General features: G+C 38.9%; 1 protein-coding gene, 1 long non-coding RNA gene and 1 pseudogene across 2 annotated transcripts in view; 2 read left to right on the top strand and 1 right to left on the bottom strand.

Moving 5' to 3' along the window:
- Vsig4 (V-set and immunoglobulin domain containing 4) overlaps positions 1 to 2,097 on the top strand; it is a 32,157-nt gene extending 30,060 nt beyond the window's left edge. The window contains exons 6-7 of the mRNA XM_021153646.2: positions 1,063 to 1,084; positions 1,408 to 2,097. Of these exons, the coding sequence (XP_021009305.1) occupies positions 1,063 to 1,084; positions 1,408 to 1,576 (191 nt within the window). The 3' untranslated portion in view covers positions 1,577 to 2,097. The remainder of the gene's footprint in view (positions 1 to 1,062; positions 1,085 to 1,407) is intronic.
- A 5,623-nt stretch (positions 2,098 to 7,720) lies between these two features.
- Positions 7,721 to 11,767, bottom strand: LOC115030069 (uncharacterized). Its single transcript, XR_003835665.2, has 3 exons — positions 11,644 to 11,767; positions 11,127 to 11,227; positions 7,721 to 8,757 (listed from the first exon to the last, which is right to left on the bottom strand). It is a non-coding gene; the product is annotated as an uncharacterized LOC115030069 (long non-coding RNA).
- Positions 11,768 to 24,979: 13,212 nt separating this feature from the next.
- LOC110287511 (sugar phosphate exchanger 3-like) lies at positions 24,980 to 26,825 on the top strand (annotated as a pseudogene).
- Positions 26,826 to 26,991: the final 166 nt, after the last annotated feature.

Genomic DNA, 26,991 nt, shown 5'->3' on the forward strand with positions numbered 1-26,991 from the left:
TTAAATTCCAGCCTAAAGAATTTCTTCACTGGGCTCTGCAACATTTCTAAGATTAACTTAGTTATTTTGATCAGGGAAACTGCCTGATGAAGACAATATTGTCAAAGTTATTTACTGAGTATGGGAAATACAGGGATGAGGGAAATTGGAATGTTTGCTTCTAAGGCTCCCTTCTCTTTAAATAATTCAATTTATTCTGTAGTTACTGAGAATAGTTTGTATTACAGATTCTGAGTATATAAAGACAAAAATAGCAGATGTGGTGTACAGAATTTCCCAATCAGTGGGGAAGACAAAACATGGAAATGGGGGGGGGGGTCTTATACTTTGCATTGTTAGCTTTCTTGTAATTTAGTACATGAATTTCCAGTTGCTACTCTGAAAGATGATAACCATCTGGAGGGCAGATTTAAGTATCAAGAAATGGTTATCTTTGTGCCAATCTAATCCTATGGAATAGAGGACAGTTCTCCACAGACACTAAGAAGCAATGATTATCTAATTAAGGTCTTTTTAAGTTTTAAGATTTTATGTAGTTATATTTTATTAATTCAATGAAACATCAACTTTTCTGTATATGATATATGATATATATGTAACAACTGCCCACTTTCATGAATAATAGATGGGCATAAGTGCACTTAAAAATGGATTAGGCTATGGTCCTTGACATGGAACCAAATTCAATGCATTTTTCCTGGGCTGTGACTGGGCAATCAAGCGTCCCACAGAATTTTCTGAGACTCTTTGATGAGACTACTGGGTGAAGAGCAAGTCTTGTGTTCTCCCTTTACCAACAACAAGCCACATCTTCAGCCTGGTGTTCTGAGTCAGAAATGCCAAAGGGGATGGACATCAAAGGGAATGTATACCTTCCACTTCTCTTACAAATCTGCATCCCTGTATTTCAACTCATGACAAAAACCTCTTGATATTAAAAAGATGTTACTTAGAATTCTCTTCAGTTTCCTCCCCTATCTTTGAATAGGTACCCAGATTTCATGTTTAGATCTTATACGCTCTCCATGTAATTTTCTGACATGAATCTTCCTTATTTTTTAGAGTATGTCTATGGAGTGAGCAGGTAAGATACCATCTCCTTTTCTAACTTATTAACCATTACCTGCCCTCAATTCTGTTGGCCATTGACAGAAAACCTGGAAACTAGTCCTAATAGGGTCTTTCAGGGTCAGAAAATAATTTACTCTCTCAGATAAATGTCTTCATATTATGTCCTGGATCAGTGAACACACAAGATGATTTAGGTACACCAACTTTCTGTTCTCACAGTCCCTGTCTAGCAGGATCCTGAGATTCAGTGAATAAGAACATAGGTGGTGGGATGCTAGAAAACCAGGATCTAAGACCTAAAATCTTTCTCATGAGTAACTAGGTCTTGGTTCCTAGGGTGTTTCCCAGGAAGACAAGCACCTCTGAAGAAACCACAAGGGTGACTACCATCGCAACTGATGAACCAGATTTCCAGGCTTTGATCAGTGACTACTCTGATGATCCTTGCCTCAGCCAGGAGTACCAAATAACCACCAGATCAACAATGTCTATTTCTGCCTGCTGAATACAGTTTCCAGAAACTAAGAAGTTCTTGCTACTGAAGAAAATAACATCTGCTAAAATGACCCTACTAAGTCAAGGTCTACTGGCATAATTACCTGTTACTTATTTAGTTCTTGCCTTCAACATAGCTTTCTCCCTGGCTTCCTTTCTTCCTAGACAACCTAAAGTATCTATCTAGTCTGCCAATTCTGGGGCCATTGAGAAATTCTGGGTTTGACTAAGAATATACTACATGCACCTCAAGAAATCTAGCTTGTGGGCTTGGCCCAGAACATTTTTCTTCCTGGGGCCTTCACAACTCTTCTCCAAACAGCAGAGAAATTCCATAGCAGTAGAGGTTCTTTATCATGCCTCCAGGCAGCGTGAGTCTCAGTCCTACAAACTCAGACAAGCACCTGGGTCTAGGATTACTCCTCTTTCTCTAGGGCCAGATGACTTTTAAATGATATTACTATTGCTACATTATGAATCTAATGCACTTGTATTCTTTTGTTGTTAATAAATGTTTAATCATGACAGCAACTTCAGTTGTGTTGGTCTTCTCTCAATACATGGTAGAATCTATCCGAAATTATTAAAATAAGACTAAAATGCTAAGGACCCCTAGGAATATAGGAATATAGATCACGCACTTTGCTGCTCTCTCTCTCTCTCTCTCTCTCTCTCTGTCTGTCTTTCTCTCTCTCTCTCTCTCTCTCTCTCTCTCTCTCTCTCTGTCTTTCTCTCTCTCTCTCTGTCTTTCTCTCTCTCTCTCTCGCTCTCTCTCTCTCTCTGTCTTTCTCTCTCTCTCTCTCTCTCTCGCTCTCTCTCTCTCTCTCTCTCTCTCTCTCTCTCTCTCTCTCTCTCTCTCCCTCTGTGTGTGTGTGTGTGTGTTTTACAGGAATTTTTTTATTTTTTTATTAGATATTTTCTTTATATACATTTCAAATGCTATCCTGAAAGTTCTCTAAACCCTCCCTCCGCCCTGCTCCCCTACCCGCCCACTCCCACTTCTTGGCCCTGGCATTCCCCTGTACTGGGACATATAAAGGGGCCTCTCATCCTAGTGATGGCCGACTAGGCCATTGTCTGCTACACATGCCCCTAGAAACACGAACTCTGGGAGTACTGATTAGTTCCTACTGTTGTTGTTTTTATTTATTTATTTTTTATTACATCTTTTCCTCAGTTACATTTCCAATGCTATCCCAAAAGTCCCCCATACCCTGCCCCCTACTTCCCTACCCAACCATTCCCATTTTTTGGCCCTGGCTTTCCCCTGTACTGGGGCATAAAGAGTTTGCATGTCCAATGGGCCTCTATTTCCAGTGATGGCCGACTAGGCCATCTTTTGATACATATGCAGCTAGAGTCAAGAGCTCCAGGGTACTGGTTAGTTCATAATGTTGTTCCACCCATAGGGTTGCAGATCCCTTCAGCTCCTTCAGTACTTTCTCCAGCTCCTCCATTGGGGGCCCTGTGATCCATTCACTAGCTGACTGTGAGCATCCACTTCTGTGTTTGCCAGGCCCCGGTATAGTCTCACAAGAGACAGCTATATCTGGGTCCTTTCAGCAAAATCTTGCTAATGAATGCAATGGTGTCAGCGTTTGGATGCTGATCATGGGATGTATCTCTGGATATGGCAGTCTCTAGATGGTCCATCCTTTCATCACAGCTCCAAACTTTGTCTCTGTAACTCCTTCCATGGGTGTTCTGTTCCCAATTCTAAGGAGGGGCATAGTGTCCACACTTCAGTCTTCATTTTTCTTGAGTTTCATGTGTTTAGCAAACTGTATCTTATATCTTGGGTATCCTAAGTTTTGGGCTAATATCCACTTATCAGTGAGTACATATTGTGTGAGTTCCTTTGTGATTGTGTTACCTCACTCAGGATGATGCCTTCCAGGTCCATCCATTTGCCTAGGAACTTCATAAATTCATTCTTTTTAATAGCTGAGTAGTACTCCATTGTGTAAATGAACCACATTTTCTGCATCCATTCCTCTGTTGAGGGGCATATGGGTACTTTCCAGCTTCTGGCTATTATAAATAAGGCTGTTATGAACATAGTGGAGCATGTGTCCTTCTTACCGGTTGGGACATCTTCTGGATATATGCCCAGGAGAGGTATTGCTGGATCCTCCGGTAGTACTATGTCCAATTTTCTGAGGAACCGCCAGACTGATTTCCAGAGTGGTTGTACAAGCTTGCAATCCCACCAACAATGGAGGAGTGTTCCTCTTTCTCCACATCCTCGCCAGCATCTGCTGTCACCTGAATTTTTGATCTTAGCCATTCTGACTGGTGTGAGGTGGAATCTCAGGGTTGTTTTGATTTTCATTTCTCTGATGATTAAGGATGTTGAACATTTTTTCAGGTGCTTTCCTGCCATTCGGTATTCCTCAGGTGAGAATTCTTTATTCAGTTCTGAGCCCCATTTTTTAATGAGGTTATTTGATTTTCTGGAGTCCACCTTCTTGAGTTCTTTATATATATTGGATATTAGTCCCCTATCTGATTTAGGATAGGTAAAGATCCTTTCCCAATCTGTTGGTGGTCTTTTTGTCTTATTGACAGTGTCTTTTGCCTTGCAGAAGCTTTGCAGTTTCATGAGGTCCCATTTGTCAATTCTCAATCTTACAGCACAAGCCATTGCTGTTCTATTCAGGAATCTTTTCCCTGTGTCCATATCTTCAAGGCTTTTCCCCCACTTTCTCCTCTATAAGTTTCAGTGTCTCTGGTTTTATGTGAAGTTCCTTGATCCACTTAGATTTAACCTTAGTACAAGGAGATAGGAATGGATCGATTTGCATTCTTCTACATGATAACCACCAGTTGTGCCAGCACCATTTGTTGAAAATGCTGTCTTTCTTCCACTGGATGGTTTTAGCTCTCTTGTCGAAGATCAAGTGACCATAGGTGTGTGGATTCATTTCTGGGTCTTCAATTCTATTCCATTGGTCTACTTGTCTGTTACTATACCAGCACTGTGCAGTTTTTATCACAATTGCTCTGTAGTAAAGCTTTAGGTCAGGCATGGTGATTCCACCAGAGGTTCTTTTATCCTTGAGAAGAGTTTTTGCTATCCTAGGTTTTTTGTTATTCCATTAACCCCATTAAAAAATGGGGCTCAGAACTGAACAAAGAATTTTTTGTTATTTGTATCTGTTGAGGCCTGTTTTGTGGCCAATTATATGGTCAATTTGGAGAAGGTACCATGAGGTGCTGAGAAGAAGGTATATCCTTTTGTTTTAGGATAAAATGTTCTGTAGATATCTGTTAAGTCCATTTGTTTCATAACTTCTGTTAGTTTCACTGTGTCCCTGTTTAATTTCTGTTTCCAGGATCTGTCCATTGATGAAAGTGGTGTGTTGAAGTCTCCCACTATTATTGTGTGAGGTGCAATGTGTGCTTTGAGCTTTACTAACGTGTCTTTAATGAATGTGGCTGCCCTTGCATTTGGGGCATAGATATTCAGAATTGAGAGTTCCTCTTGGAGGATTTTACCTTTGATGAGTATGAAGTGTCCCTCCTTGTCTTTTTTGATAACTTTGGTTTGAAAGTCGATTTTATTCGATATCAGAATGGGTACTCCAGCTTGTTTCTTCAGATCATTTGCTTGGAAAATTGTTTTCCAGCCTTTCACTCTGAGGTAGTGTCTGTCTTTTTCCCTGAGATGGGTTTCCTGTAAGCAGCAGAATGTTGGGTCCTGTTTGTGTAGCCAGTCTGTTAGTCTATATCTTTTTATTGGGGAATTGAGTCCATTGATATTAAGAGATATTAAGGAAAAGTAATTGTTGCTTCCTTTTATTTTTGTTGTTAGAGTTGGCATTCTGTTCTTGTGGCAGTCTTCTTTTAGGTTCGTTGAGGGATTACTTTCTTGCTTTTTCTAGGGCGTGATTTCTGTCCTTGTATTGTTTTTTTTTTTTTTTTCTGTTATTATCCGTTGAAGTGCTGGATTCGTGGAAAGATAATGTGTGAATTTGGTTTTGTCGTGGAATACTTTGGTTTCTCCATCTATGGTAATTGAGAGTTTGGCCGGGTATAGTAACCTGGGCTGGCATTTGTGTTCTCTTAGTGTCTGTATAACATCTGTTCAGGCTCTTCTGGCTTTCATAGTCTCCGGTGAAAAGTCTGGTGTAATTCTGATAGGCCTGCCTTTATATGTTACTTGACCTTTCTCCCTTACTGCTTTTAATATTCTATCTTTATTTAGTGCATTTGTTGTTCTGATTATTATGTGTGGGGAGGAATTTCTTTTCTGGTCCAGTCTATTTGGAGTTCTGTAGGCTTCTTGTATGATCATGGGCATCTCTTCCTACTGTTGTTCCACGTATGGGGTTGCAGACCCCTTCAGCTCCTTGGGTGCTTTCTCTAGCTTCTCCATTGGGGGCCCTGTGTTCCATCTTATAGATGACTGTGAGCATCCACTTCGTTTTACAGGAAATTTAACCCAGGGTTAACCAACAATTTTCCCACTGAACTAAACTACTGTACTATTTTTACTTCTTATCTTGATGATATCATACTAACCTAGCCAGGCTTGCCTTTATTTCACTCTCTAAAGTAGGTAGGCTTTGAACTTGCCACCTGCCTTAGTCTCCCAAGTAATTGGAATGATAGGCCTGTAACACTAAGCCAAGATTTGGTTTTTGTTGTCTGTTTGTTTCTTGGTTTGTCTTTCACCTTCCAACTCATGCCACCTCTCTTCTCATAACATGGATAGCCCTATCTAAAGCAAATCAATTTCTGCTTAAATAGTATTCTACATAACATCCACTCCCCACTCCATCTTTCTATCTTCTCTACTTTGTGACTCTTCTCAGGGCAAGATGAGTTTCAATGTTTTTTAAAGCTTTATGCATATAAATGGGAAGAGTAACAGATTATTTGTGAATTGATGGAATGGGGGTGGGAATGAAGAAAAGTGTAGGGAACAGGAGGGTAGGGGAAAGTAAAGAAGGAACTCTATGTACTTTTGGAATGAAACTCCCTTGTAAAGAAATTGTTTGGGGCCACATTTGCATTGCTTCCTTTCCCTCATTTATTTCATGTCAAATCAACTTCCTAAATTTTCATGAGAACTACCATGTTGCCTATGTAGTCTGTATATGCACAGGATCAGATCAGATTTCAACAAGATGTACTCCCACTTTGAAATGACTGCAAAAGTCAAAATAGTACACAAAAGTGATTGACAGTCTTCCCTATTTCACCCCCACTGATGCTGCCAAATCCATGACCAAAACCTCAGCATTTTCTTCTTTGATAAATGCTAGGTATGCATAATTAGTGTCAGAGATGACTTCTTCTCCATCTCACTTACCAGCCTCCACAACCTGGGTACCACCCAGTAGAAACCTCAGCTTCCTTCATGAAACAGCTGTGAGTCCAGCCCCGCAAGCCTTGAAAACACCCTTTATTCATTCTGCTTTTTAGAATTAATCCCTGGGCTTGAGGAGAGAATGTTTATTGAAATTGCCCTTAGTAAAATGAGCCACAAATTCAGGGAACCCCCTACACTGGAACCACCAGGAATGTCTCCTATTCTTGCATGTGAAAATGTTTACAGATTACTTATCTGAACATTCACATACCACAAATTGGGAAGTGAAGCCCAGAGAGAAATGAAGGTTTGTCAAAAGTAACATACATCAAGTCAATGGCAGAACAAAGACTGGAGGTTAGACCTGTGGATTTTTAGCAGTGTGTGTACTTTGCTGCAGACATCTTCTGAAGATGGTCTTTGTCCCTAAAGAATGGTGTTTTTCCGTGCAGGGAAAGCCAGTAAGTCATCCCTAGATAGAGACACATCCCTCCGACAATTCTAAGCAAAATTGGGGTAACAATATGGCTCTTGTTATTTAAGTCACTGGTTGGTGGGTGAAAAGTTAAAGAATGAAAGTAGATATCTCCAGAACCAAGGGAGAGTATGGAATTTCTCTAAAGAAGCTTGCCAAAATATATGTTATGAAATGTTAGACTCTGGAGAGAGAGATTGGAGATGCTTCATTTTATAGTTCTGTATTAGAAGTTCACCTCAGTGCAATGATAGAATATTAAAGGCTCAGAAAATTCTGTTTAAAAAGACACGTGTAAACAAATAATTCAAAAATTTATTTCCCTCTGAGTCTGTTCTTTCTTCTTGCCCTCCTGCCCCACACCTAAATCTTATTTCTCAGAGGAAAAAAATCCATTTTGGTTACCATCTTGTATACACTATAGCATTAGAATACCCACAGTTTGATTTATTTTTTTTTCTCAAAACCCTGGTTGGTATTTGACCTATATAGCAAAAGGTTATTGACTAGTAAAACATCAATTAATTGGTAAACATTTATTAAATAATTAAAATGTTGGACAATGGTATGAGAGACAGCAATCAACTGAGTATAATAAGCTCTAGACTCTTACAATATAATAGAGAATTCAAGAATATACCCTGGAAAAATTCACTGACAACATTAGAAGATGTGTTGGATGGTAAGACATATAATAGCACATACCAGTATGTGGTTAGCCAAGGAGTAAAGTATAGGTTAACTTTCAATAGTGCCAAGAGAAATTGGAATTTGTTAGTGTCTGAAAGTCCAAGGAAGATAAACAAGAAGGTTCTTTTAAGGAGGATAAAAACAAAGTGGAAAAGAGAAAATGTAGGTAAGGTTAAGATGTGCTCCGAAGGCCAGACAGTGGATATTTATTTCCTACTTTCTCATAGAATTCATGATGCTTGTATGAAAATTCTGCTATTCTGGCTGCAAGAAGAGGAAAGTGAAAGAAGACATTAATAATAAATCAAATAATACTCTCATTCCCTGTATCCCTCATGTATTTTCAAGACCACTATGCAGTCCATGGCATTTTCACAATGTACACATATGCATACCAGACTTGTAGACTCCAGAGCTTCATCATTTCTACTCTGATGTCCTCTGAATAAATGTTATAGTTCCCTCAAAGACATAGAATAACTCCAGAGAGATTCATGTTTCATAAGCATTCATATGTAGCCAGCAGGCTATGTGCTCTGTCCTGGACCTGGAGCTGATAAGCATGAGCCACACTTGGGGTATTTGACAAACTGACACTCTACCACACAGAGTGTCCAACTCAGCTTGTCAAATACACGGAGCGTGACACTGCAGATGGCCAGATCAGGAACCTCCACTGGGCAGCAAGAACATGCTGGAAGATGTGCAACTGGAAAGAGAAAAATATAGGGTGATTATGTCTTACCCTAAGCATGAGACAAATGGCAGACATTAACATGACTGACTAAGACACACCAAAAAAGGGAAGTGAACAAAACAGGCTAAGGCTCCAAACAAAAACGGGGATTCTGAGTGTTTGTCTGGAGATTCTGGTGGTCCAAGACTCAATTAACTCTTCTATTCAGCTGAAACAGGAAAAAATTGTCATCATTCTGCCTACGTGATGTGAAAAATGTCGGGGACAATTTATGTGTTCCTTCCTCCTATCAACTTCTTGTATGCTCTGTTTACCCTGGTTATATACCTAGATGTTGATTTTTAAAACTAGATTTAAATTCTACCTCTACCATTAACTAGCTGAACACCTTAAATAAATGAGTTTATATCCCTGAAACCTACTTCTATAGCCACAAAAATGCCCATGAAATCATGGCAAGAATATGTAATAATGCATATAAAGCCATTAATTTAGTATTTGTTACCTAACAAATGCTCAAAAATGTGGCTATAGCCAGGTATGATAGTACATGTGTGCATACAAGCTTTCATAGACAGAGATAGGAGAACCTCAGATTTAAAGTCAATTTGGGCTATATAATACTACTCTTTCTCAAACAAAAAAGTAAACAATCAAGGTCTAGAGATAAAACTCAGTAGCAGAACAGTTACCTAACTTGTACAATACTCTATATTTGATCCCCTGTACATAAATAAAAGTGACTAAAATATGTTTTAAAATTAAAATAAACAGATAAGATAGATACTAACAGGGGAAAGATAGATAATTTATTTAACAGAATTGAAACAGTAATTTCTTGTGACCTTAGCCGGCTTTGTCTAACTTGGTTGCTTTTTCTCATAAACAGTAAAGAATTAATGATATTAAAATGCCCTTATAAGTCATCTAGTTTTACCCATTCAAGATTATAAATGAGAAAATGAAGTCTGATGTTTAGGGAAAGACTTCCAAATGGTCATAAAACAAGTTGTTTACAGTTTGGGAATTATATCATCCATCAGCTCATTGTGTCCCTTGGCTGTCCACCCCACCACTTTTTCTTGTCTGCTTTTTATATTCCCCTGCAAAAGGGAGAGGAACAGCAACAAAGAGCAAAACAGGCAGTGAATTTTGCAAGGAATTATTAAGATGTTTGAACTCACAGTTACCAGGACAGCTGCCAGAAGAGCCAAGCCATCTCAATTTATTCGATATTTTGTTTAGCATCATGATCCTGTTATTCAAAATGCTTAATAGTATCAAATTTTGCCCTACCCAGGTTTAAAGTTTTCTTGGGCATCAATTGTCTTCTCTAGAAATAGTGACAGAAATCTTACATCTCAAGGTCTTGAAAAATATTGGATGAGACTTCTAGAGCTTTTTAGAAGGGAGCTTAAAGAGACATTATTTCCAACTCTGGAGCTAGTAAAAGCCAAGGAAAGTGATTGGTTTTGGTTTTCCTGAAACCATCTCTGCTTATCATCTTCTGTAAGGAGAGCTAGGCACTTTAGAGATATCCATAGCCTCTCAATTGCCCTATCCGACCTCATATACCCCAAGAATACTGGAAAAGAGCCATGAAAGGGGCTAAAGAGTCCTAGTGCACTGGCTTAATAGATTATTATAAATACTGTTTTCCAGGATTGATGGGTAAGTCAGTCCTTAAGCTGGGTAAGGGACTATTTCATTTTCATTCTTGATGTTCCAGTTCACACCTATCCAGAGGAATACATATAAGAGAAGCAAGTTTAGTTGATTAAAATTAGTCAGACCCATAAGAATGAAGAAATAGATGACTACATGGGCTGATATTTGGAGGACTCCAAATGCATTTATCTGATTTGAAATACCATCATTTATTCCCATGAGAGTGCAAAATCTTCCATTAAATAGCTCCACAAAATTGCTTCTAATATGAATTAGTCAGTCTTCATGACACAAACTGGAAGGCATAAGCTTGGTAAAAGAGGTATAAGATTTTACCAAAAATCTATAAATGTCCAGAATAAGCCACATCTCAGAAAATATATTTGGTGATAAAGAAGTGCTCAGGACCATGTCTTAATATCCAGATTTTTTTTTCAATATAAGGATAGTCACCTGCCTCAGTTGCAGGATACCCATTATTTCTTGGTATCTCAGTCCTCCTAAAGCAGAAGAAAAAGGACACTGTCCTGGGCTTAGACTGAGCTGTACTACAGGTTTTCTGTGTGGCCTTGGGAAACTACCTTTTCTTCTCTCAGGACCTCTGTTCCTCACATATATATTTGTCCTCACTTCTATGTGATTTTTAAATTCTGAAATTGGAATAGTGACTTATGAAACTAGAAAAAAAAGAACCTTTCATGTTTCAGTCATACCTTTCAGACCACCAGCAGTTTTCTAAAGGATGTTCAGCTCTGCCTAGAGGTGTACATTCAAGCAGCAGTCTCATCTTCTTTCCCAACCAAAGACTGGTGACCTTCAAAATAAGAGACATAGAGGCCAAGACATTAAACAGCATCTCACCTTTGTCTTTCTCTTCTCTGCAAAAGGGACTCAAACACTGAGTGCTAGACTATAGAAACAACTCACCCAAAGAAAAGTAACAGATATAGGACAAAATTTAAAATGCTATTTAGAACTCCTAACTCCTGACTCTGATGACCATTTAACTTCTACATGACTATCTTCTAAAAATCATCATTTGTTAGAAATTTTTGTGTCCCTTCTCTCTACCACATGGATAGAAAGCCAATAGAAACCTTCATCAGTCTAATCTTTGACCCTTTATCAGTAACTGGTATCTGAGAGTCAGTTAGGCATATCCAGAATACTGAAAGCTGTTGTGGGCACTGTTTCAGCATGAGAATCTAAGAAAACAAGTAGATACTATACCTGTCATTGAAGTGGTGCCTTTGTCTTGGATGGGATATAGGTGCTGAGCCGAACTATAGAGGCCACAGAAAGCTGAGTTTTATGTTGTGAGCAGGAAGGTCACATGTTCTGAAGGACTCTTGGTGTCATGAAGAGGAAACAGAAATGAGGAAGATAAAGTTGAGGCTAACCAACGGAAATCTGGGTACAAAATGACAAAACAGAGCTATTGTGAAAGGAGTAGTTGCTAATGCAGCAATAGCCCCTACTGCTCTGTCTCCACCCATTCTCAACCAACCTCCAAAAACACTGACTTCCCATGCTACAGAGTGGGAAAGCAGGAAGTACAAGTTTCCTTTGTGTTCTGCCTATGAAGCAAGGAAGTTTCTCTAGAGCAATTGGGGGAATCTTTAAATATTGGAGCTATTTTATCTAATGAAAATCTATTGTCAAAATGTAAAAATGGAAGCAAATTTGTGGCAAATCTGAAATTTGATACCACACCATTTCCATCAAGCCTGTGTTAATCTTATTTTGTTAACATGCACTTTTACTTCTTTCCTGAAATAAAGAATCAGCTACATAATCGTCAAGGCCTAGCACAAACTAAATGTAATATATTCACTCTCACCCCTTTTTAAAGACAAGCTACTTCTCTTTGGGATATGACTGTTCTTCCCATGATTCTAGATCCCAAACTATAGAAAAGTTTTAAAAGAATAATGAATAGACAATGTAGAAGCTTTTGGTTTTTTATCTCCAGAAATGAGAGTTCCTACTTGCCCCATCTTTGTAGCAGCACCTTTGTGGAAGTAAATACCAGGTCACAGCTGGGTGGGACCCAGTGTATCCCTGAATTCATCACAAAGGGCAATTCTCTTGAGAAGCCAGCACCCACCAGGTCTTCTTGAAGACCATATAATTTAGGATGTATCCACTGTGGAAGTAAGTGAGCTCTCAACATCAGGGCTAAACCTCTCAACACTACCTGGAATGTCTCCCAGTATGCAGCTTGATCTGAAGGTATAGGCTATGCCAGTGCCTGGCAAATACAGAAGTGGATGCTCACAGTCATCTATTGGATGGATCACAGGGCCCCCAATGGAGGAGCTAGAGAAAGTACCCAAGGAGCTAAAGGGGTCTGCAATCCTATAGGAGGAACAACATTATGAACTAACCAGTACCCCGGAGCTCTTGACTCTACCTGCATATGTATCAGAAAATGGCCTAGTAGGCCATCCATGGGAGGAGAGGCCTTTGATCTTGCAAACATTATATGCCCCAGTACAGGGGAATGCCAGGGCTAAGAAGCAGGAGTGGATGGGTTAGGGAGCAGGGCAGAGGGGGGTATAGGGAATTTTTGGAGAGGAACCTATGAAAGGGGATAGCATTTGAAATGTAAGTGAAGAAAATATCTAATGAAAAAAGAAATGTTGATAGTGTATTGTTCCCTTTCTGTGAGACTCAGAGACTCTGAATTCTCACTCTTAATACCACACTACAAGAGGAACAAACCACAATCTAAGTTATTGTAGTGAATATGCTGGTAAGTCTCTGACACACACTGTAACTAAAACTGCTTGTCTAAGCAAACAACACCAGGAACTAATGGTGAAGACAGAGTTTTCATTCAATTATTGCTCTAGATATTAGGATGATTTAAAATTTATTTTATTAACCACACAAAAGGGAAAAAGGATAACTAAAATAGAAGATAATTATATATCCTTAAGTCAATGTGACCTTCAGGATGAGAAAGGGAACTAAAGAATTTGGGAAGACAGTGAGGTAGTTGTATGCTAAATCTTCTTGTTCATAATCCCTGGGAAGGGATTTGTGAAGTCTTCATTCACAACCAGAAAGATGATGGATTCTTATTTAGGTCCTTCAACCTTGGATTCTAACAACATGGAGGATAAAAGATGGTAGCAGGTCCTGTGATGTTTTCAGGTTCTACTTGAAATAAGTTTAAATATTTGCAGAGGTTGAATTATAACCTTCAACCTAAACAAGTGGCAATAAGGCCTTGGGTAATATTCAAGCTTTTGTAAATAATCTGTTCATGACATATAAAGTTTTGTAAATTTGAATTCAAGCAAAAAGAGCCCATCCTAAGAGTTGGGGGTGTAAGAACTTAGCCTCAATTCTGGTTTTTTCTCTAAACAGCTGAGGTTGGAGGCATTGTGCTTAACCTCTCTAACTCAAACATTCATTATTAATGACTATATCCCTGATTCTCTTTATTTATTGTGTACTCTCTTGTGATTACAGTCCCTAAGATTCTGAGGATAGTCTATAATAAGGATCCATTCACATTAACACTGTTTTGCAAATAACTTCCTTCCATCAAAATAATTTATCAGTTTAGGCCCTGAGACTAATGTCTCCAGATTTGGGTTCAAGAATGATTTGACTCCCATTTCTTTTGGGTTTTTGACTAAGTATTGGAGTAGAAGGAAAGCAATCAAGCAGTTTTCTAGGCAGAGACTATGTTCTCTCAACTAACTCTGAGAAAGGAAAGTTCAGCCACCCATTCCTTTTATATTCCTTTTATATGTTAAAATATTCTAGTGGCTAGTCTGTCTTTTTTTTTTAATGTTGGGGATTAATGTCCTGGCTTATCACATGCTTTAAAAATGCTCAAACTGTTTGAGCTATATTCCCAGACATCTCTACTGATTTTTAAACAAAAATCTTCTGGAGACATTGGCTCTACTAAAGGAATAATTAATGTTGTCCATTTTCAGCACCATAGAAGGTCCAGGAAAGATACTACTAGGGAACAGGTAGATTAAAAACTAAAAGCCATGTGTGACAAGAATATAAATTAGGACAAAGGGTACTGAAGGCCTGAGAGTTCCTCTTATTCCACAAACACCAAACATGTTGGTAAGGGCCAACCTTGCAACAACAGCACAAAGAGGTGGTTTTATTTGTTTATTTATTTATTTATTTAGAGACAAAGTCTCTCTTTAAATCTCAGCCTTTCAGGACCTTTCTGAGACTAACCTTAAATTCAAACAGCAGCAGTCTCCTGCCTAAGCCACACAAATGCTAGAATTACTTGAATGTGTCACCACACCCAGTAAAGGTGTCCTCACTTATTATTCCTGTTGTCCATACTTTTTCAGAGCAGTGAACAGTCAAACAGATTCCTATTTGAGATTCTTTTCTTCATTGCTGTGTTTGGGAAGAAAGGAAGATGAGGAAAAAAGAGAGGAAAGTAAAAAGGAGAATTTACAGGCTGTGATGAGGACCCATTCTGTATATATGCTCATTTATTCACTCAGTGCTAGACGAGAAAGACTACTGAGACAGAGTCCTTCACCTCAACAATGTGATTCATTAACTGTGTGACCTTAAATAAGCTTTTGCTTATTTAGATTTGAGGATTCTCAGAGTATAGGAAAGGGGAAAACAAAAACACGTGACAGAAACTGTGGTAGTCTATAGAATGTGACAAATTATTTGATGGAGATACAAAGTATCATCAGAAGTACAGATTAAAATACATAATTCTTCCAAGACAAGGGATAAATTGTTAACACATTAGACAGACTCTTAGAAGAGTAAAGTTTTATCTATGTCTTAAAAGATAGAGAGATTTAACTGATGCTGTTTGTCCTTAGAAAAATCTTTGATCACTTCCAACAAAATCGGTAGTTTTCTACACTGGCCTTAAGCATCCATTTTTATTAGGAACCCAAAGTAAGGACTTGCTCCTATCCTATACTGTCTTCCCAAAGCAAGGGGTTAAATGGTTTCCCCAAGACTATCAGGTGACTAGATGAATGACTAAGTGCATAAGCAAATGAGGAAGACCACCTAGCCTTAACTCCCTAAGAGATCCTTAGCTTATTCACATGTATGTGGGAACCAGGAAAGCACCCTTTTTACTTTGAGTTCATTTCCTTGGACATTTTTCTCCACTTACTTTGGAAAACCTTTGAGCCCAAAGACAATTGCAATGTTATGGCCACTTCCCATGCAAGAGATGAATGATGTCCACACACTCCACCCCAACCTTGATGATTGCTCTGTCCAGGATTGCACTGGACTTCCTGTGAGAGGAAACCTACAGACTGATGCAATCTATAAGGCACACTCAGATCAGAATTAAAGAACTTCTTCTACACCTGAGTCTGGGGACAGAGGTTTCGTTGAGGGTCCATATACAGCCAATGGTACCAATTTAATAAATTTCAGCATTTAACTCATCAATGACAGCTGAGATTTATTCAAATGGGGTGTTTAAACATTTACTGCATGCAAAGCTCTACATCTTATATCATGGGAAAAATAATACATAACAGTAGAAATAGGCAATGATTTACTAGAAATATTAATGTAAGCTGTTATGTGTTAATAACCACAGCTTTTTTTCCTTTCTTGAGACAGCATTTTTCTGTGTAGCCCTGGTTGTCCTTCCTGGAATTCACTCTATAGACCAGACTGGCCTTGAACTCAGAAATCTGCCTCCCGAGTGCTGAGAGTAAAGGCATACACTACCACCACCACAACCAATACTCTGGGTTCCAGCCAAAGCACCAAAAATGAAAAAGTGCCTTTATAGAATGACTAGCTTATATGAGTAAAAAAGCTACTGATACCTATAGACATATTAGAATAATGAAGACCTGACTAAAGACAAATCTAATACAACTCTATTTCTTGGTGAAACCAAGTAAATCATTGGATCTGCCAAAATAAGTGTTTTAAACTATAATCACAATAATGAACACATTCTGTGAGCTCATTGCATCAATCAATCAGATAGATAGATAGATAGATAGATAGATAGATAATTTATATTTATTAGTCTAATAAATCTTTACCATAGCTTTTTGAGAGTAATATGGTAATCATCCCTTTAAAACATATTTATTATTTGCTTAAGAATTTCACACAATGTGTTTGATCATGTTCACTCCCTTTATGTAACTCCTTTCAGATCTACCCCACCTCCCTATTCTTATTAAAGGAATGAGGTAAGTAATGTCACAAATAGCAAATGGAAGAGGCAGGATTTCAATGGTTTGTGTTAATCCATGAATAAAAAGAATCTTGCAGCAATGTAAATAAATATGTATATTAGCTATAGTTAAGAAATGTTAAACTTGGAATGGTTATCCTTTTATCTTACAAATGTGGTCATACACTGAAAGCCTCATTAATTTATGATTGTCAGGCTAAAAGCTTTGTTAGAGCTCATCTTATCCTAGATTCTTAAAAGGACAAAACTAATGAAGCAAATAAAATGGGTTTTTAAGAACTGTGATTATTGTTCAGTGTTAGAGCACTTGCCTAGTATGTGAAAATCCCTGAGTTCAATTTCTTAACATTGTTTAAAAAAAAAAAGAAAAGGAAAAGAAACAGAGAAACAAAGAAAAGGAACAAAGGAAAGAAAAGAAAAGGGGTCCAATCTAGAGACTACCATACCTGGGGATCCATCCCATAATCAGCCTCCAAACACTGATACCATTGCATACACTAGCAAAATTTTGCTGAAAGGACCCAGATATAGCTGTCTCTTGTGAGGCTATGCCGGGACCTAGCAAACACAGAAGTGGAAGCTCACAGTCAGCTATCGGATGGATCACAGGGCCCCTAATGGAGGAGCTAGAGAAAGTACCCAAGGAGCTAAAGTGGTCTGCAACCCTATAGTTGGAACAACAATATGAACTAACCAGTACCCCCCCCCCCCCAAGAGCTCCTGTTTCTAGCTGCATCTTTGGAAAGAGAGGCCCATCGGTCTTGCAAACTTTATATGCCTTAGTACAGGGGAACGCCAGGGCCAAGAAGTGGGAGTGGGTTGGGGAGGGGAGTGGGGGGGGAGGGTATGGGGGAACTTTTGGGATAGCACTGGAAATGTAAATGAAGAAAATACCTAATAAAAATATTCATTTATTAAAAAAAAAGAAAAGGGGTCCAGAGAATTGTTTAAAAATGAACAACAAATTGACTGTACTCTTCTCTCCCCATATTCTTGGTCAGAGTCCCAGCCAAACAGGCTTATCTGTTTCTTACAAAGGTCTACCAAAGGGTCTTTATCAGGGAAGGAAGGAAAAACCAACATGCAATGACCTATTGCAAATATGTCAAGAGGAAACTTGTATTTCTTTTTTAATATAGTATTTTCAATTAATTCTTTGAGAATTTCTTGCATGCATACAATGGATTTTAACCATATTTACTCCCCACTTCTCACCTCAGCTCCCCCAACACCACCCCACCTGCACACTCCCTACTTTCTTTCTCTATATTTCTGTATGTCTCTGCTTTCCTCTGTGTATCTGTGGCTGTCTTGTCTCTCTGTCTCGTCTCTCTCTCTGTTTCTCTCTGTGTCTGTGTCTGTGTCTGTGTCTGTGTCTGTGTCTATGTCTGTTTCTCTCTCTCTCTCTCTCTCTCTCTCTCTCTCTCTCTCTCTCTCTCTCTCTCTCTCTCTCTCTCTAAGATTCCATTTCCTGCTGCCCACAGACTCATGGATCTAGGGCTATCCATCAGAACATAGTAGACTTAACTAGAGCCACACTCTTAAAGACAAACTGACTCTCCCTCCTTCAGTGTCTATCAATTGTCAATAGCTGCTCACTTAGGAGTAGCAACACTTAGGCTGCTTATCCTCCTCAAAAGTTGCATTAATTTAAAATATATCCTCCTCCTACTCAACCTTAAAAGGAATGAAATCCCATTATTTACAACACATAATGTAAAAAATTATGTCAGATGAAATGCACCAGGCACAGAAAGACAATTACTAGAGTGTTCATAAATCATCACATTATTTTATCCCTAAAATATATAAAATTATGAATTTACAATAAAAGTGTGTGTGTGTGAGTGTGTGTGTGTTGTGTGTGTGTGTGTGTGTGTGTGTGTGTGTGTGTGTGTGTGTGTTCACTAATTCCGATGGGGATTGGTGCCCCTTGTATCAATGAGTTGATGCAGACTATGTTCTCACTCTTGTGTCCCTCTTACTGAAAGAAGGAAAAGAATAGTGCCTTCAAGGGAACAGAAGGAAAATACAGAATACACCCTTGAGTTTTTAACATAGCTAACCATTGCTAGAAATCAGTTTGGCACTGATTTAGGAGGCAATAAATTCCAAATAAGTAGGTGTTTGGGGGGGTCAGTTATTTTTGCCAATTTAGCACAAGGTCATCTGGAAAGAAAAAAATCTCAACTGAGTACAACACCTCTGTATTAGAGTGTCTATTGCTGTAACATAACACAATGACCATAAAGAACTTTCAGAGAGTGATTATTTTCACTTACATATCCTGGGGTCACACTCTAAAGGAAGTCAGAACAGGAACTCAAACAGGACAAGAACCTGAATTCAAGAGCTGGTGCAGAAGCCATGCAGGACTGCTAAATACTGGCTTACTTCTGGCTTGCTCAGACTATTTTCTTATATACTCAGGATCACCAGCCCAGAAGTGTCACTGCCCATTGTGAGCTGGTCTCTCCCACATCAAGCATCAATCAAGACAACATACCATAGGCTTGCCCACAAGTAAATCTGAAAGCATTTTCTCAATCGAGACTCCCTCTTCCAAAATATATCCAGCTTGTTTTACATTGGCATAAAAACAAGCTAGCCTAGTTGACCCCTTGTCAATGCTACACACAAATACATAACTGGAAAACCATAACCTTTACATCCTTGCTTATCCCCGGGATTTCATGTTTAATATTAATATCACAATATAAAACATTCTAGTAGTTTGAAGTTCCATGGTCTTTACAAATTCAAACACGGTAAAAGTTCAAACTCCAGCCAGCCCAAGACTCATTTTTAAAAATGCAATGGATGTTTTTTTTTTCTTTTGGTATGATTTGTTTTTCAGATAGTCTCATATGGCCCCAGCTAGCCTCAAACTTGTTGTGTAGCTGAGGATGACTATGAGTTTCTTCCCTCTTGCCTCCACCCCTCAAGGGGTGAGAACATGGGTCTGCATCTCCCACCTGGTTTATCAGTATATATTTTGAAGACCACTAATTTCAGTACATACATGACATACTTGTCATGCAGCCTACATCATGTTTTAAATGACTGTCTTATATATCATTGCCTTTATACATCATAAATAATTAAACTAGTCCCCTACCAAAAGAAAAAAAAAGCAATCTGTCTAAATCATCCAAAGTCCCATTCTACTTTCAAGCCTTCCTAAACTAGCTAAAATCTCCAAAGCATCCAAAGTCTCTCTACAACCCAAAAATTTCTCAACTTTGGCTTCCTGTAAGAGAAAAATAAGTTCAAAGCTTATTACTCCAAGGACAACCAGGACACAGGCACAATATGAACAAAGTAAAACCAAACTCCACCAGTGTAAATACTCAGTGCCCAGCATCTGGGATTCACTTATAATCTTCTGGGCTCCTACATAGGGCTTGGACAGAGAGCTATCACAGCACACTCAGCTTGTCTTCCAAACTCAGATCAACTCGATTCCACAGTTGATGCTGTCTTTGAAGATCATCTCATGGTACACCTTATAGCCACTTCAACCAGGCTGTACCTTCACCAGTAGCCTTTCCTCGGCTCTCTTAATGGACTCTAACCTTGCTACGTGATGCTATGCCTCAACTTATCTCCATGACCCTTTCAATCCTAGGCCTTTTATGGCAACTAAGACTACATTTCTACCAGTTGTCTCTCCTGGGTTCTCTTCATGGACTACAGCCCCACCACACACTGCCAAGCTTCAGCTACTTGCTATGACCCCTTTATTCCTAAAACAATAGTACCACCTGGGCGACTTGAACACTACCAAGTTTGGCTGTTATGACATACAGCTTTGGCCACCTCTGGAACACAGCTTCTGTGTGCTAACTCTAAGGAAATACTCCCCAGAAGGCTTCAGCTCATTCTTCAGCCCCAGCTGACTAATATCAACTGCCCCAGTAAAGAAAAGGTTTCGGTTTAGGAGTCTGTAATTCGATGGCCCCAACAGAGGCTTTAAGGGGCTCTCAAAACTTCCCTCTGAAACTTCACAAGCCAGGCCTGCACCATCTGTATCACTGTCATCATGCTTATCTTCCAAACTCACACAGAACACCCCACTGAGATCTGATCATTCAATGGCTTTTCTAGCCCCAAATTTGAAATGTCTTCCACCAGAATCCTTTCCAAAATGCATGGTCAGACTTGTCAAAAAAAAAAAAAAAAAAAAAAAAAAAACTCTGTAATGACAAACATGTGAGGCATTTTCCGGATTAATTATTGACGTTGGAGGGGCTACCTCTCTGTGGACAATGACATTCCCTGGGACCAGTTCTGAGTCCTCTGAGTCCTACAAGAAAGCTAGCTGAGAAGGCCATGTGGAGCAAGCCAGTAAGCATCATTTCACCATTATCTCAGCTTCAATTCCTGCTTCCAATTTCCTGCTTTGACTTCCTACCCTGGTTTTCTTCAGTAATAGACTGTGATGTGGAAGCATAGGATAAAATAAACACTTTCCTCACCAAGTTGCTTTTAGCCATGCTGTTTATCACAACAAAAGAAAGCAAACTTAATATAATGGGATTTCAAAGAAATTGAATAAAGTTTTTTTTTTTTCACTAACAAACATTAACTGGGCATCTACTATAGGGAAAGCAGTAGTAGACACAGGGCATACTGTTGTGAATAAGATAAAAATAATTGGGGCTGCAGATATGTTTCAGTGCTTGATAGCTCTTGCTTCTCTTGCTGTTTTTCCAGAGGAGTTTGATTCTCAACACCCATGTGGAATGGCTTACAACCTTCTGAGACTCAAGCTCCACAGAATCCTATGCTTCTGGCCTCTGAAAACTCTAGTAATGTGCACATGCCACATACAGATATATACATATACACATATCTAAAAACAAAATAAATCTATCTTTAAAATAGATTTTTAAAAAATCATTGCTCTCAATGAACTTATTTTTAATAGAGGACATAGAGAACCCCCAGAAATATAAACTAGAATCAAAGGTATAAGGGAAATGGCAGATAATAGAAATGTTTGTATGTATTACATAGAATGGGACCTTCTCTTTAACAGAGAACTAAAATCAACTTGGAAAAAATTAACACCTCAAAGAGAAACTGAGCTTAACAGACACCATTCTTGTCCTCCCAGAGATTGTAATTTAGCACAAGAGCTCCCTTCCCTAAAGAGCTTCCCTAAAGCTCAGGGAAGTAGCTGAACTAAAGAATTTAAAGGACTCTCCTCCAAAACAATAACTCATTAGGTAGCTCTTTTCGTACTATCTTGGCCTTTCCAATAAGAATAACTGTATATAGAGTATGAGAAGGCCTGACATCTAGACCTCGTCTATGTCATGAATTGTGGCATGAAATTTGGAAAATTCTTTCTTTGTTCTGGGTACCAGACTCCTTATACATACATACATACATACATACATACATACATACATACATACATACATATATCAGACTTAAAAGTGTTTAAAACTCTTCCTCTCCTATTCCTGGATTTGTCAATCAATTTTAGTGGTGTAGATACCAAATACAACAAGCACAATCAGAATTCTGGCTTCTAGAATCCATATTTAAATGAGGAAAAGAAAGAGATACAAAATAATCTCACAATAGAAATTTGTTATATAGGCTAACTATAGAAAGTTATAAGAGAAATAATAATAAACTTAATATAATGTGTGAATTTAGGAAAGTCTTTTTCTAAATATTTAAAACTTCGATTTGAAAGTTGAGCCAGATTAATTTCTCTGAACCTTGTATGTGTGTTCAAGATGACATGCATATAAAACATTAATATTAATTGTATTCATTTTTCTTTTTCCTACATGCTATTAATTTTGTTATTATAATAAATAATATTGTTTATTTTCATATATTTAATAATTGTATTATAAATATCACTTATTTTAAATATGTATCTAGCATTTGTGAGAATTTTTTCAAGGTTATAAAAATATTACACAATTTTGAGGGATATTTTATCTTGTATTTTGGGCCACATCTAGATTTGTTTAGTGTATTTCACTGATAGCCCTCATTGAAGAGATCTTGGTGGCTAGGTGTAAGCCTGAATCTCTGTCCACATGGGAATTATGCAAGAACCTACCAGTGCACATATAGTCATATATCCCTAATGAGGAAAATTAAGTTTGAGGGTTTATAAGAGCCTCTAACCACACATTATACCTGTAATTCACTGATGTTACTGGGTTTCTTGTACATTTTCTGGTGCTTAGAAGTAGATGCAGAAAGAGAAAGAGAAAGAGAAAGAGTCTTTGTAGGACTGTCTGGCAAGCATGGGTCTATCTTGGAAAGTGTTATCTCTTAAAAAATACGAATCTCCAACATCCATAAGTCCATGAATTTTCCCTTATCTATTAATAATCTTAAATAGAAAAAGAGGTGACAGAGGCCAGGGACAGGTAGAGGTTTCAGGACCCAGTATAGCTAGAACTAGAGGAACAAAAGGAGAAAAGACAGCCAACAATTAAAGAGGGGCTGTATGTCAGGCACAGTGCTGTGTGGTTTATGTGATTCTCTTTTGCAATCATCAAAGCCCCTCTAGGAGATAAGTATTGTTATGACCTTTTTACAGATCATCAAACAAAATTTCAAAGTACCAAAGTGAAAACACATTTCAAGTCTTTCAACGGTCAGCAGAGCTGGATTTCAAATCATCTCTCTTGTTGTCTTTTATACCATATTCCAAAGACCACTATTCCTTTCCACTATATCCCCATTTGAGACCTTAACATGTTCTTTTCAAAAGCAGAATTGATTCTAATTTTGGGGGTGGAGATCATAAATAATGAGATTCTCTCACTTCTCTTTCTATGAGCCATGTTCTGCTGGCAGGAAGCTGATCCTCACATCTTCTCTGAACCATGCCTGTTGTGGTTTATGTCAATTTCCTCTCCCTTAATCCTACTTCTCCAAATGTTCTTCCCTGAGTGGCAAATTGCAGCTTCAAAACTCTAGTGCCTCTTATGAACCTCTCAGATCATCATAATTGAATCAAAAAGGGGTATCAGAACTGGAAATCACCACTCTCACATCATTTTATTCCAGTACTCCAGGCTGCGTTCTCACAAATTTTATCAATACAAATGCCCTTCTGAGACATCAACCTATTTTGTCCTTCATCTGTTGATATTTCAGAGTATAAGTACACTCTAGCTATAAACATCATTTTAAGATCCTTTTACCTACAATACGCACATTATTTTTCAGATAATTCATTACCATCATTTTAGAAAAAGAAAAAACAAGTTCCATAGATTTCTCATTGTCTCACATTCTAATGTACCATAATCTAGTTATTCTGTGTTCTCTGTCTATATTCATGAATTGACTCTTCAGTGTAGTATCATCAAATTATCACACAACTCCTAATAAGGAAAGGTAATAGACCCTTCATATTTCTCTTGATGTCTCAATTAACTACTATTTCTTTATGTATTATGTTTACAGTTACAAATAGGATAAAATTACAATTTGATGCATGTGTGAAAATACAATGTGTAATGCTACAATAACCAATGTGTCTTGAGGTCATCGCCCCTCTTCAGGCTCAATTTGATCATTAAAACCAAATGAATGTCATTGGAACATGGAATAAACATCAATTCATTGCCAAAGAACAATAGTTCATTTCAGATAGAATAGCTTTCAGTGACACTGATGAATTTGTGTACCTATAGTTTCCATAGTCACCTACCTCCCTAACCATTTTGTCCCCTTACTCTTTATTAATGTTGATGCTTAACATGATTCTGTACTTTTGCCTTGTTGTTTCTAATCGTTTTGAATGCTTACTGACTCCCTTCTTTTTTGTTTCGGAATGTTTTTCAAAACATAAACAGAGTGATGCCCAAACAGTCCTGTGATGCCCAAATAAATCATGAGTCCCTACCCCCAAAGAATCCGAGTCCTCAAATCCTTAACAAAAGAAACAAACCTACTCATCATCATGTGTGTCTTATCTCCATGGAAGGAAAGTATGTTATAAATATGTTATATTTTATTGTCATTAAATATTTTAATTCTCCGGTTATAACTCTTACTGTCTTATCATGTGATGTTTTATGTCCCCACTCTTTCCTCATTAGTAGCCTGCAGCTCTTTCAAGAACTTTAAAATCTTCCTTTACCCAGAATAATTGTTTAGAAAATATTAATAAGTGGTGATGATGTTAGCTCCAGAATGCTTTATAGAGGTGGCAAAATTATATGGTTCTGGCTGAGTGAGGTGGTGGCTGGGGAAAGGGGGTGTGGGAGCGGAGTTCAGTGGAGCGGGTACTTCGGAGGGTCTCAGAAAGAAGAAACTATATAACTCAGTCACTGGGAAGACTGAGGTCAAAGTGAAGAGGGAAGTGGGAAGAGCATGTCCTGGCCACAGGTTTTGCAGAGAGGAGCTCTCCTCACCAGCTTCAGCCATCACCATGTTGCTGTGTTCCTGCTTATGCTCTTCAGCACTTCATTGCTCCATGTGTCAAGAAAAATGTTTAGCAACATGGACCCTGAAATAGCTGTCTCCTGTGAGGCTTTGCCAGTGCCTGACAAATACAGAAGTGGATGCTCACAGTCAGCTATTGGGAGCTAGAGAAAGTACCCAAGGAGCTGAAGGGGTCTGCAACCCTATAGGTAGAACAACAATATGAACTAATCAGTACCTCCAGAGCTCATGTTTCTAGCTGCATATGTAGCAGAAGATGGTCTAGTGGGCCATCATTGGGAAGAGAGGCCCCTTGGTCTAGCAAACTTTATATGCCCCAGTATAGGGGAACGCCAGGGTCAAGAAGTGGGAGTGAGTGGGTAGGGGAGCAGGGCTGGGGTGGGTATAGGGCACTTTTGGGATAGCATTTGAAATGTAAATGAAGAAAATATCTAATTAAAAAATTTTTAAAAGAAAGTCAGTATTTCCAAGCAGTGAACCCCAAATGTTTTTAGCATATCAGTTGGCCTGCCTGCAGAGATCTGGAGCAGCAACCATCTGTTTCCCAGTACAGAGGAAGCCACTCTTTTTCTTGGAACACTAGATACTGTGTTTTTATTTTCCTGTGCTGTGGGCCTCTTCATCAGTGGCATCATAGGGGATCAGCTGAATTTGCGACGGGTTCTGTCTTTTGGCATGTGCTCTTCTGTATTTGTGGTGTTTGTCTTTGGTATTCTTACGGAATGACTGTACTTCTACAATAAGTGTGAACGGCCTGCTGCAGTTCACTGGTTGGCCCTGTGTGGTTGCTGTGATGGGCAACTGGTTTGGGAAAGCTGGCTGAGGAGTTGTCTTTGGTCTCTGGAGTGCCTATGCTTCAGGGGGCAATATTTTGGGAGCATGCCTGGCTTCATCGGTTCTCCAGTATGGTTATGAGTACACCTTTCTGGTGACTGCATCTGTGCAGTTTGCTGGTGGGACTTCTTTGGACTTCTCTTGTCACCAGAAGAAATTGGTCTCCCAAGTATCAAGTCAGAGGAAAGCTTGGAAAAAGATTCACAGAGGTCACTCATCAATGGTGCTGAAAATGAAGATGATTATGAGCCTAATTATTCAATCCAGGAGGACAGGTCTGTCATCCAAGTGAAGGCCATAAGCTTTCATCAGGCTTGCTGCTTTCCTGGAGTCATACTGTACTCACTGGCCTACACCTGCCTGAATCTAGTGAATTACTCCTTTGTCTTCTGGTTGCCCTTTTATCTGAGTAACGACTTCCGGTGGAAGGAAGCTGAAGCGGACAAGTTGTCCATTGGGTACGATGTTGGACGCATCGTAGGTGGGACTCTGCAAGGCTTCATCTATGACGTACTGCAGAAGAGAGCACCTGTGGTGGCCCTCAGCCTCTTCCTAGCCATTGGGTCCCTTGTTGGGTATAGTCGCTCCCCAAACAATAAGTCCATCAATGCACTTCTGATGACTGTTACGGGGTTTCTTATTGGTGGACCATCCAACATGGTTAGCTCTGCTATTTATGCAGACTTGGGTCACCAAGAGCTGATCCAAGGAAGCAGCGAGGCTCTGGCGAATGTCACAGGAATCGTCGATGGAACCAGGAGTATTAGTGCTGACATGGGCCAGTATTTGGTGCCTTTGATCCAGGACAACTTAGGATGGATGTGGGTTTTCTACGTTTTTATTCTCATGACAAGTTGTACAATTCTGTTTATCTCACCATTAATACTGAGTGAAGTATTCTCTTGTGCAAAGGAGACAAGTTCACACACTTACTAAATGATGGGTTCCCACAGGAGAGAACAGACTTGGAAGCTATTGAGAGCCCATAGGTCTTCAGTTCACTCGTGTGGAGCTCTCTAAACACTAATGGAGCCTCGGCTTGTCAGGCATCCTACAACACTGCCAGCTACCCAAGACACTGGCAAGGAAGGGGCGAATTATTTTTG

This window comes from Mus caroli, unplaced genomic scaffold, assembly GCF_978045245.1.
Source record: "Mus caroli unplaced genomic scaffold, Mus_caroli_1 scaffold_5, whole genome shotgun sequence".
Classification (NCBI taxonomy): domain Eukaryota; kingdom Metazoa; phylum Chordata; class Mammalia; order Rodentia; family Muridae; genus Mus; species Mus caroli.